Source organism: Spinacia oleracea, chromosome 5, assembly GCF_020520425.1.
Source record: "Spinacia oleracea cultivar Varoflay chromosome 5, BTI_SOV_V1, whole genome shotgun sequence".
In the NCBI taxonomy this organism is placed as follows: domain Eukaryota; kingdom Viridiplantae; phylum Streptophyta; class Magnoliopsida; order Caryophyllales; family Amaranthaceae; genus Spinacia; species Spinacia oleracea.
Genome location: NC_079491.1, coordinates 115,970,782 through 115,981,489, shown reverse-complemented (window position 1 = coordinate 115,981,489; position 10,708 = coordinate 115,970,782). Strand labels below are relative to the sequence as shown.

Here is a 10,708-nt window from a genome sequence, read left to right as displayed (position 1 = left end):
CGAACACTTTTAGGAATTGGAAGTTGAAAAGTGATAAGCAAGAACGGCGCCCAGCGTTGGGCGTTATTATTTTTGGCGCCCAGGTCTGGGCGCTGAAAATGTGTTCTGGGCTGCCTTTTTGTGCTGCTCCTTTTCGTTTTGTGCCAAATATTTGCGAATCTTTTTTGTGCGCTAACTGCTTTTTTTGTTTTTAGACGAACTTTAAAGGCGCTTTGCAAAGTTTCTTTTTTATTATTTATATATATATATATATATATATATATATATATATATATATATATATATATATATATATATATATATATATATATATATATATATATTTTGTTTACGTTAAGTGTAGAATGTACTTTTCATTTGTCTTTTTTTTTTATTCGTGACTCAAGACGGCTTGAAAGATGGGTTGAACGAGATAGAATAATTTGTACAGGTATTAGTCAAGCATGAGGATTGGAAAGGGTAGACGATCGTAGAACTTTATGTAGTTTTTGTGGTATGATTTGGATTGGTTGACTCAATTCTTTTCCTTCGTTTACTTGGGTAAATTTCGCACTTTGCGAGGTACGGGCTAAGTATTTCCACTAGTAGAAAAAACCCTTGTTGCAGCGGGCTTTTAGACCCCTGTTGCAGCGTACATCGTATGCTGCAACTGGGGGGCCTGCAACAAGTATTGACTTGTTGCAGCGTACAATGTACGCTGCGAAAAGTACTTTTTTGCAGCGTACATTTGCATGTACGCTGCAACAAGTGTGTAAAATTAGGCAAAAATCAAGACTTGTTGCAGCGTACAAAATGATGTACGCTGCAACAGACTGGTTTGTTGCAGCGGGCTTTTATTTGTACGCTGCAACAAACTGGTTTGTTGCAGCGTACAAATAAAAGCCCGCTGCAACAAACCAGTCTGTTGCAGCGTACATCATTTTGTACGCTGCAACAAGTCTTGATTTTTGCCTAATTTTACACACTTGTTGCAGCGAACAAGTATATGCCCCCTTCAACAAAGCTGTGCTTTTGGCGGGAAAATTTTAGTTTTATTTATCTATAGCTAGGGTGTCTTGCACCAAATATAGGAACCTGTCAACAACAATAAATAAAATATCGCAACCTGTAGAACAAATATAAAAAATAATAACTGGTGTTTTGTATACATATATATATATCCCAAAACCAAAGTGCACGTACTACATTCAAATATACGTTCCAATTTCAATGTACGCATACATTTTAATGGAAACGATTGTTCTATAACAACTAAACCACCTCGATCAAGCGCGCTCAAGCCAATAGTAAATACTTGCGGGTAAAACACTTAGCCCGTTGCTCACGAACCACATCAATTTCCTCACTAGTATAGGCGCATTCCTCGGAGTGTAGACCTTTACAAAAACAGAAATTTCAACTAAGCATTAGATTAAATTCAAATTAAATATCACACTTTAACATTCAAGCAACTAATAAAAATGTCCTAATAGTCTTGGAAACTTAAAGCTAAGCATATTAATCATGTAAAAGGTATAAAATGAATTCTTAGGTTATGTAGCTCAAATTTGGGAGCGAAAATGTCATTTAGCCTAAATAAAACCTATAACGACCCAATGAGCCTTAAATGTGCGTAAATAGATTGGAATGAGTCTTAGAAAGTTAAAACTATGCATATTAAACATGTAAAAAGTTTAAAATGAGTCATTAGGTTCTTTAGTTCAAAGTTGGGAGCGAAAATGTCAATCCAGCCTAAATAAGACCTATAACGACCCAATGAACCTTAAATGTGCATAAATAGATTGGAACGAGTCTTGGAAACTTAAAGCTAAGTATATTAATCATTTAAAAGGTTTAAAATGAGTCCTTAGGTTCTTTATTTCAAATTTGGGAGAGAAAATGCTCATTTTAGCCTAAATATGGCCAATAACGACCAAACAAACCTTAAATGTGCATAAATAGATTGGAATAAGTCTTGAAAACTTCAAACTAAGCATATTAATCATGTACAAAGTTTAAAATAAGTCCTTAGGTTCTTGAGTTCAAATTTGGGAGCGAAAATATCATTTTAGCCTAAATATGACCTATAACGAACCAATGAGCCTTAAATGTGCATTAATAGATTCGAATGGGTCTTAGAAAGTTAAAACTATTCATATTAAACATGTAAAAAGTTTAAAATGAGTCATTAGGTTCTTTAGTTCAAAGTTGGGAGCGAAAATGGCAATCCAGCCTAAATAAGACCTATAACGACCCAATGAACCTTAAATGTGCATAAATAGATTGGAACGAGTCTTGGAAACTTAAAGCTAAGTATATTAATCATTTAAAAGGTTTAAAATGAGTCCTTAGGTTCTTTATTTCAAATTTGGGAGAGAAAATGCTCATTTTAGCCTAAATATGACCTATAACGACCCAATGAGCCTATAGGTGCATAAATAGATTGGAACGAGTCCTAGATCGTTAAAATTATGCATATTAAACATGTAATAAGTTTTAAATGAGTCCTTAGGTTCTTTATTTTAAAGTTGGGAGCGAAAATGCCTTATTTTAGCCTAGATATGACCTAGAACGATCAAACAAGCATTAAATGGGTATAAGTAGATTAGAATAAGTCCTAGAAACTCAAAACTAAGCTTATTAATCATATAATAATTTAAAAATGAGTCCTTAGGTTCTTAAGTTCAAAGTTGGGAGCGAAAATGTCATTTTAGCCTAAATATGACCTAAAACGACACAATGAGTCTTAAATGTGCATAAATGGATTGGAATGAGTCCTAGAAAGTTAAAAATAAGCATATAAAACATTTAGTAAGTTTAAAATGAGTCCTTAGGTTCTTTGGTTCATAGTTGGGAGCGAAAATGTCATTTTAGCCTAAATATGTCCTATAACGACCAAACAAGCCTTAAATGTGTATAAGTAGTTAGAATAAGTCTTAGAAACTTAAAACTACGGATTTTTCATGAAATACCCCTGAATTTTTGCAAAATTCACCAAATGCCCCTCGACTTTCAGAAATTCATCAAATGCCCTCCACTTTTTAACAAATGCACAAGATACCCTTATTCATAAACTTAATACACAATATGCCATTAATGAAGATTTTCCGTCAGCTCCGTTAACTTTTCCGTTAACTTTTTTCTTAACTAAACTAATTAACTCCTAATTAATCTAATTTACTATTAAAAAAAATCAACTGCCAACCCACCACTAACCTTCCTCCTCGCCCCTTTTATCTTCCCTTTCTCTTTCTTCCATGGATCTTCCCTTTCTCCTTCTTCCATGGATGTCTAATCCCTGCCACACCATCGATATGTCTACTGTCGTCTCCTACCTCGCATGTGCCTGCCTCTGCAACTTCTCTGATTTTCTGAGCTTCCTCTCCTCTTTCCCTTACAAATTTTGGGGAAAAAAAATCAAACAAACCCTCACAAGTTCAGGGAACATATGGAGAGAGAACTAAAATTCTGGAAATTAAATCAACCATAAATACAATTGGAGAGGAGGAGTGCAATTGGGTTACTTCAACTAACTAATTTACCCTTAGTCCCTTTCAATAACACTGACAAAATCCCTCTCATCAATTCCACAGACATTCGAGAATTTCATCTCCAAATTAATCTTCCAAGATATACCTTCACAATAATTGATTTTGATTTCTTGAAATTAATGAAGAGGTGATTGAAGCAACAACAACTCATACCGACAACCAACCTGCTGCGGCGGTGCCGAAAAATTGAGAAGGAGAGAGGAGGTGCATCGGCGGAAAAAGCAGGGGAAGACGAAAATCGATCGGAGCACAGCCGTAACAGCCGCGGCAAGCGGGTCTTCAATGCAGCCCCACCTCCAATTTTAGTATCACTGTTACAGTTTCTGGCAACATATTCACCACCGCAAACTTATAAGCAACAACCATGAAAACAACAACATATGGAAATTCACGATTAACGATGGTGATGATACAATCAGAGGGATGAAGACCTTGTTTGATGGAGTTGTGATGCACCAGATCAAATCCCGTATATAAGGCTCTGCGAATTGGGTCTGTTTATTTTCATAGGTTGGTGAAGGGGAGAGGAATAGGAATAGGGGTAGTGAAGGGGATGAGGAGAGAGAAAGGGGATGACCATGGTGGTGACTGCCATGGCTGCCATGGTTTTCATTTGGGAAAGAGAATGAACGGTAGAGAGAGAAAAACACAAGGGATTTTTTATTTTCTATTTTTAATTTAATTAGGATAATTAGATAAGTTAGGAATAATAGAGTTAATTAGGGGTAAAGTTGACGGTAATCTAACAGAATTGACAGAAAATGCTCATTAAGGGTATCTTGTGTATTTGTTAAAAAGTGGAGGGCATTTGGTGAATTTCTGAAAGTCGAGGGGCATTTGGTGAATTTTGCAAAAATTCAGGGGTATTTCATGAAAAATCCGTTAAAACTAAGCATATTAAACATGTAATAATTTTAAAATAAGTCCTTAGGTTCTTTATTTTAAAGTTGGGATCGAAAATGCCTTATTTTATCCTAAATATGACCTATAACGATCAAACAAGCATTAAATGGGTATAAGTAGATTAGAATAAGTCTTAGAAACTTAAAACTAAGCATATTTATCATATAATAAGTTTAAAATGAGTCATTAAGTTCTTAAGTTCAAAGTTGGGAGCGAAAATGTCATTTTAGCCTAAATATGACCCATAACGACACAATGAGCCTTAAATGTGCATAAATGGATTGGAATGAGTCCTAGAAAGTTAAAAATAAGCATATAAAACATTTAGTAAGTTTAAAATGAGTCCTTAGGTTCTTTGGTTCATAGTTGGGACCTATAACGACTAAACAAGTCTCAAATGTGCATAATAGATAGGATTGAGTCTTGAAAAGTTAAAAATAATCATATGAATCATGTAATAAGTTTGAAATTAGTTTTTAAGTTCGTTAGATCAAAGTTGGGAGCGAAAATGTCATTTTAGCCTAAATATGACCTATAACGGCCAAAGAAGTCATGAATGTGCATAAATAGATTGGATTAAGTCTTGTAAAGTTAAAACTAATCATATAAAACATTTAATATGTTTAAAATGAGTCCTAAGGTTCTTTATTTCATATTTGGGAGCAAAAAAGCCTCATTTTAGCCTAATATGACCTATAACGACCAAACAAGCCTTAAATTTGCATAAGTAGATTGGAATGAGTGTTAGAAAGTTAAAACTATTCATATTAAACATGTAATAAGTGTAATACTCTGAGAAAATATGTAGCTTTTCCTATTTGGTTTATTGTTCACAAATCAGGATCTTTGGACAACAACAAATGCTTATTAATCCAAGAAGCTTTTCCTATTTGGTTAAAACCCACACATTATTCACAATCTTCAACTTTTGTGATAATCATAAATCATAATGGACAAGCACTGTAGAATAGAGGTAGTCTAGATGCCTGAAAAACCTATAGCCTGGATATCGAACCTCCTAGTTAGATGAAAGCTCATACCTGACCAGATGCGGCCAATCCATCAGTTAAAAGAGAGACAGCCAACCACACTTGCATACAGATTTGATGAGCAGCCATAGCTAGAGGACCTTGACGAGCAGCCATCGAGGTCCCAATCGTCATAGTTATCAAAACAGCCACAGTTCTTCCAATCAGAAATCCACCTGGAAAAAAGGTAAAAATAAGGAAACAGACGGCAATCCAAACATGTACGAGTAACACTTTAAGTAGGTACAAACAATGGCCACTTAAGCAGACTAATTTAAGAAGTTTGTAATGGTGATTATTAAGTAGAAGGTTATTAAAATCAATGTGTTGGATAAAGAATCAAAAACAGAAAATAACCATAAACATTTCTCTGACACTCACCAGATTTTAAATAGACCCCAAACTTCAGATCTCCAAATTTTGGAGGTAATAATATTACTCTCTTGCTAAGAAACCAAATCATCAATGTACAGACATAAAAAGTCAAAAAGTCAATATCTACACCTGCATTGGCCGTATCTGATCCCACAATAGAATTCAGTGAAGATTTACCAGTAGGACTATTAGAAAGAGCTAGCTGGCTAATCTGAGAAGTAGCAGACTCCAGAGATTGCTTTAAATTTGGATCTTTAACATCTGTCTCCTCCATATCCTCATCAGCTGAATATTTTGAGTTCTTAGCTCTATGAACGACAGCCTACCAAACACGAATTAACTAATCAATCTTCTGTTAAAAACTTAAAACATATATACAAATGGGGGGGGGGGGGGGGGGGGGGGGGATTATACTATTTTGAGATTGAGGCTATCACGAATGATTTATTTTCAGGGATGAAGAAGCTATGCTGACCTAAAAATTATACTCACAAGCCAGAATGATTATCACCCGGAATCTACACTACAACAAACTAATAACCGACCTTACATATCATATGGAAAAATGGTAGCTGCAAAGAGATCATTGACTTCTTGGACTCTACCGAGATCTCACAACTTTATGAGAATAACTGGGTACGACCTCTAAGAATAGTACTTTCATGAAAAAAATTGTTACACTTTCAAATTAGGATGTCTTTTAAGCAAAAAGCTTGTAATGTGGAACAGAGATGAAGGCCAAAATATAATCATAACGGGAAGACCAGAACTCGTCATCAAAACATGATTTGGAATAAAGCAAGGAAAGTTAAGCCAAACCAATGAGTCAGTGACAACAACTGTACACTACCTCACTAAGTCTATATACAGGAAAATCTAGCAGAGGATGCGCATAGAAAATAGTTGCATTGTTACATTGATTTATTTTGTCAGTGTCTCTCACATACTCCTACCATGTTAGGCCTAGCTATAGTGACTGGACAAACGAATTGAACAAACAAATTAAACAAACCGTAAAAACAAATTGAACAAACCCTAAAAACGAATTGAACAAACGAATTGAACCCTAAAAACGAATTGAAAAAATGAATTGAAGAAACAAATTGAACAAACCCTAAAAAAGAATTGAACAAACGCAAAGAACCCTAAAAACGAATTGAAAAACCCTAATTCTTAAAACAAAAATCAGGTAAACGAATCGAGCAAACCTAAAAGAGGGGACAGGTAGCCGCGACGAAGAGGTTGACGGAAAATAGGACGCGAGCAACTTTCTTTCTTGAAACCACCGGCTCATGTTTCATTATCCAATCCCACATCTAATAAGACCACACCAAATATACTTGTGGAAGAAATCAAATTACTAGTCGTCTTATAATAAACAATGATTACATTCATGATACACAGACTACCAAATAAACAAAAATATCACATAAATGGAGGAAAAGATTGGCATTAGAATGCAGAACAATGAAATCCAACTATCTAATGGAACCAATTACAAAAATTTTGTATATATTTGATTTCCAGAATTCCTTGCTTTTCTACACAGTAACTGGTTGCAACATGTAATTATCTTTGCTCAGGAGTTTCTTAGCATAGGAAAAATAACACATGAAAATGAGATCCTCTATTAACCAAACCATACAATCGAATCTATGAACTAAATCCCCAATTAAAAGCTGACCCATGGTTCCTTTGCCAATCCCCCCCACATAAAAGGCTTTAAATTCAATCAAAACAAACAAATTCACAAGCATAACCAACTCAATTATACAGTAGCTCACACTTTATCATTACTTAATGGAAAAACCCAGTTAATGATGTTCAAATTCGCAGCAACAACAACAACAACAAAGAAAACTGAAATTGTGCATAAATTAAGGTGCTTAAGAGAAAATTTTACCCATTGTTAATTTGGCGACGTTTGGAGTCGACATCTTTGCTCAATCGAACCGCCTTCCTTTTCCGCACATCAAGAATAGGACTCAAACAAACAAAAAAAATTAAATGTATGAATCCACCAAAATCAAGTTCCGCAATTCCAATTGATTAGAAATTGCAACTCGACATCTACAATACCAAAACCTAGTTGTGAAATTGGAATCGAAATCAAAAGGCAGAATGATAGGCAGAATCAAAACGGCCGAGCAAGCTAATAGGTGGCCTCTGGCGAGGAGGCTAGAACCACCGACGAAGAGAAAGGGTTTTTTTTTGAGGGGATGACGCAGGGAAAGTTAAGGGAGAAGAAGGGAGTTGAGAGTGAGAGATGCTTAATTTGTTTTGAATTAGTTTCAACGAATATTGCAGCGAATTTTTTTTTACCCGGGTTATTGCAGGGGGCTTTAACAAGTACGCTGCAACAAAAACGAGCTATTGCAGCGGGCTTTTAAAATGTACGCTGCAACAAACTTTTTTGCAGGGAACAATTAAATTGTACGCTGCAATAACCCTTTAAAGGGTTTGACCCGCGTTGACCGACTGGTTGTTGAAGCGTATTAACACATGTACGCTGCAACAAGGGGGTTGCAACAGGGGTTTTTTCTACTAGTGTTCATGGCTCGCTCTTTTCGCTCTCCCTTTTCTCCTTCTCTTTTTTCTTCTTTTTTTTTCTTGGGATTTCTCCCCCTTTTTATTTGGGCTAAAAGGTAGATGGTTGTGGTCTTTGAGTCACGGGGCGAGACTGAGTGAGCCTTGTTTGGTAGGCCTATAGTGGACCTTTAATTTTAGTAGGCCTAGGGTGGACCTTCAAATTGTCTTACTTTGCAAGCGTATTTAGTCGTTTCTTAAAATGTGCAAATAGCGTAGATTCAAAATGTTGTTTTTACTTTATTCAAATTTAGCGAAAGAATTACATCGATTTTTTTTTTTTTTTTGCTTCTTTTCAGATTCCAGTTTCCGGGATTTAATTGGAAGTTGTGATTTAGACTCGAACTTTCATTAATTTTTCTGATTATAACCCGTGTATGAATACAAGGAGTTGGCCTAGACTCAAAATAATGACGTGGCGTAAGCCTATAATACTTGACCAAGCGACTCTCAGATTTAGGATAATTGGACCATAACTTTCGTTGGTTGACACTTTAGATTTTAACCCTTGGGTGTTCATTTGTCATGCGCCATTTTGCTTAATGTTGGCAAGGTAGTTAGTTGGGGAGATCGAATTTTCATTTTTGCAAGACTAGAATCATTAGTGCGGCTTCTCTCTTATAGTGTGTTGCTTTACCCCAATGGTAGCTTTATGGCATGCCGATTTGGGTATTTTCATGGTTCATCATGTTGCATTCATGGAAAATCTTTTAGTCTGTACTTAGGAGTATTTCAAGGAGCGAGTGGCTCGAGAGGACTATGATAGTCGTGACCCAATGTGATCATAAGCCTTGAGGCCATTATTTTTTTTTGCCAATGGTATTGACACCTTAGGTTCACTTTGGGGTTTGTGCGACTATGGAGGAATGATATTCAGAATGTGACTGTTTCCATTTTGCAAATACTTGAATTACATAATATATTCTTTTTATTGGTGAGAGAGAGAATTGAGGCCGTAGATTCTTAGCAAGGGATGACAATAACATATGGGTGCTTATCGATTTAAATGTTAGGAAGGGAGACTTAATATGGTTTAACCTTTTAACTTGCAGAACGACACCAAGCATTAGGACCGATTCTATGTATAAGACAACTAAGACTTAGGATTTAGATTGTACTTTGGCATAGCCTAGTCTAGACTCGGATTTATTTATTTTTTATTCGAACATTATTTTTTCCTTGAAAACTTTATTTGAACATCATTTTTTGAATACTTTGCCCATGTGACATTCAAGGTCATTTAATCAGTGTGCTTGGTTTTGGTGCCGAACATTGTCGTCATAGGAGGCCTAATGACGACACAAGGAGTTGTTTATTTTATAAGTCGTTCTTAGAATCGAGTGCCTTTTTTCATACGTCCTCGTAGCAAATTTGTTACGAATTTTTTTTATTGCTACGTATACTTTATGCGCGGGCACCGAGGCTGCTGTGCCTGACCAAAAGGCCAGGCAGCAACTTCAGCGCCCAGCTCTGGGCGTTGAAAATGATTTGCGCCCAGCCAGGGGCGCTGGAAATGCGTCTCTGACTGGTACTCGTATTCTGTTCGCGTAACACGTATTTTGCGTGCTCGCCTAATAACGTCATTTACGCGTTGTGGGATCCGTTACAGGCCGTCCTAGGCGTCGCTTATTTTTGTGGCGATCGCCCGGGGCTGCGGAACACGTATTTTGGTATAACTCTTTGGCCAATCGGTGTTTATGAATGTTTGGGAAATTTTTAGGGTCGTTGGTTTTCCGGTATTTTGTCACACACAATCTCAACACAATCACATAATTCGCTACACATAACTAGCATTACAACATGAAGCAATAATAATATGTCACGTAGTTTATGATAGGCTTCTATGGGTAATATTTGCGCCGGCTTGGTACCGCTTCTATTGTAGATCCAACACATGCCCCAGTCGAGGTAGTGCATTCAACAGACGAATTTCGTCCCAAGAGGCCAATCACGATGTAAGCCAAGGGGGCATGCACCAATGAGAGGGACCTAATGGGCGAGCGATTGGATTTGGGACAGGTGTACTACTAGAGAAAGTGCCGAGTGGACAACATTCAAAGCGTATGCACCCCCCGAGTGGCGATGGGTATCCTTAGTCCCAACTCCCGAGATGAAACACACCAAGAGAGCCAAGATTCGTTATGCGGTTTTGTCCGTTCACATTAATATGCTGATTTTCAGGTCGTCCCAACTTGATAAGGAAATAAACGCGGAGTAGGATCGTTTCACCCTTCGGCTATTTGGATTACCTACGAGCACGAGTATTTCATTAACGTTCCCCAGTGG

General features: G+C 36.6%; 1 protein-coding gene and 1 long non-coding RNA gene across 2 annotated transcripts; both read right to left on the bottom strand.

Moving 5' to 3' along the window:
• Positions 1-1,134: 1,134 nt before the first annotated feature.
• On the bottom strand, positions 1,135-8,365 carry LOC130461928 (protein DETOXIFICATION 45, chloroplastic-like). The gene is made up of 4 exons (XM_056830238.1): positions 7,740-8,365; positions 5,843-6,158; positions 5,474-5,637; positions 1,135-1,376 (listed from the first exon to the last, which is right to left on the bottom strand). The coding sequence occupies exons 2-4, from the start codon at positions 6,108-6,110 to the stop codon at positions 1,266-1,268; spliced, it is 543 nt and encodes a 180-aa protein (XP_056686216.1). The 5' UTR covers positions 6,111-6,158; positions 7,740-8,365; the 3' UTR covers positions 1,135-1,265.
• On the bottom strand, positions 3,043-3,726 carry LOC130461929 (uncharacterized). Its single transcript, XR_008921958.1, has 2 exons — positions 3,695-3,726; positions 3,043-3,372 (listed from the first exon to the last, which is right to left on the bottom strand). It is a non-coding gene; the product is annotated as an uncharacterized lncRNA (long non-coding RNA).
• Positions 8,366-10,708: the final 2,343 nt, after the last annotated feature.

Bases quoted from the DNA above. Each gene is read 5' to 3' on its own strand.
- LOC130461928 (XM_056830238.1), bottom strand. From the start codon at position 6,110: ATGGAGGAGACAGATGTTAAAGATCCAAATTTAAAGCAATCTCTGGAG. The intron at 5,638-5,842 runs GTGAGTGTCAGA...CCTTTTTTCCAG, and splicing joins TGGGGTCTATTTAAAATCTG to GTGGATTTCTGATTGGAAGA. The intron at 1,377-5,473 runs GTATGAGCTTTC...GTTTTTGTAAAG, and splicing joins GATTGGCCGCATCTGGTCAG to GTCTACACTCCGAGGAATGC.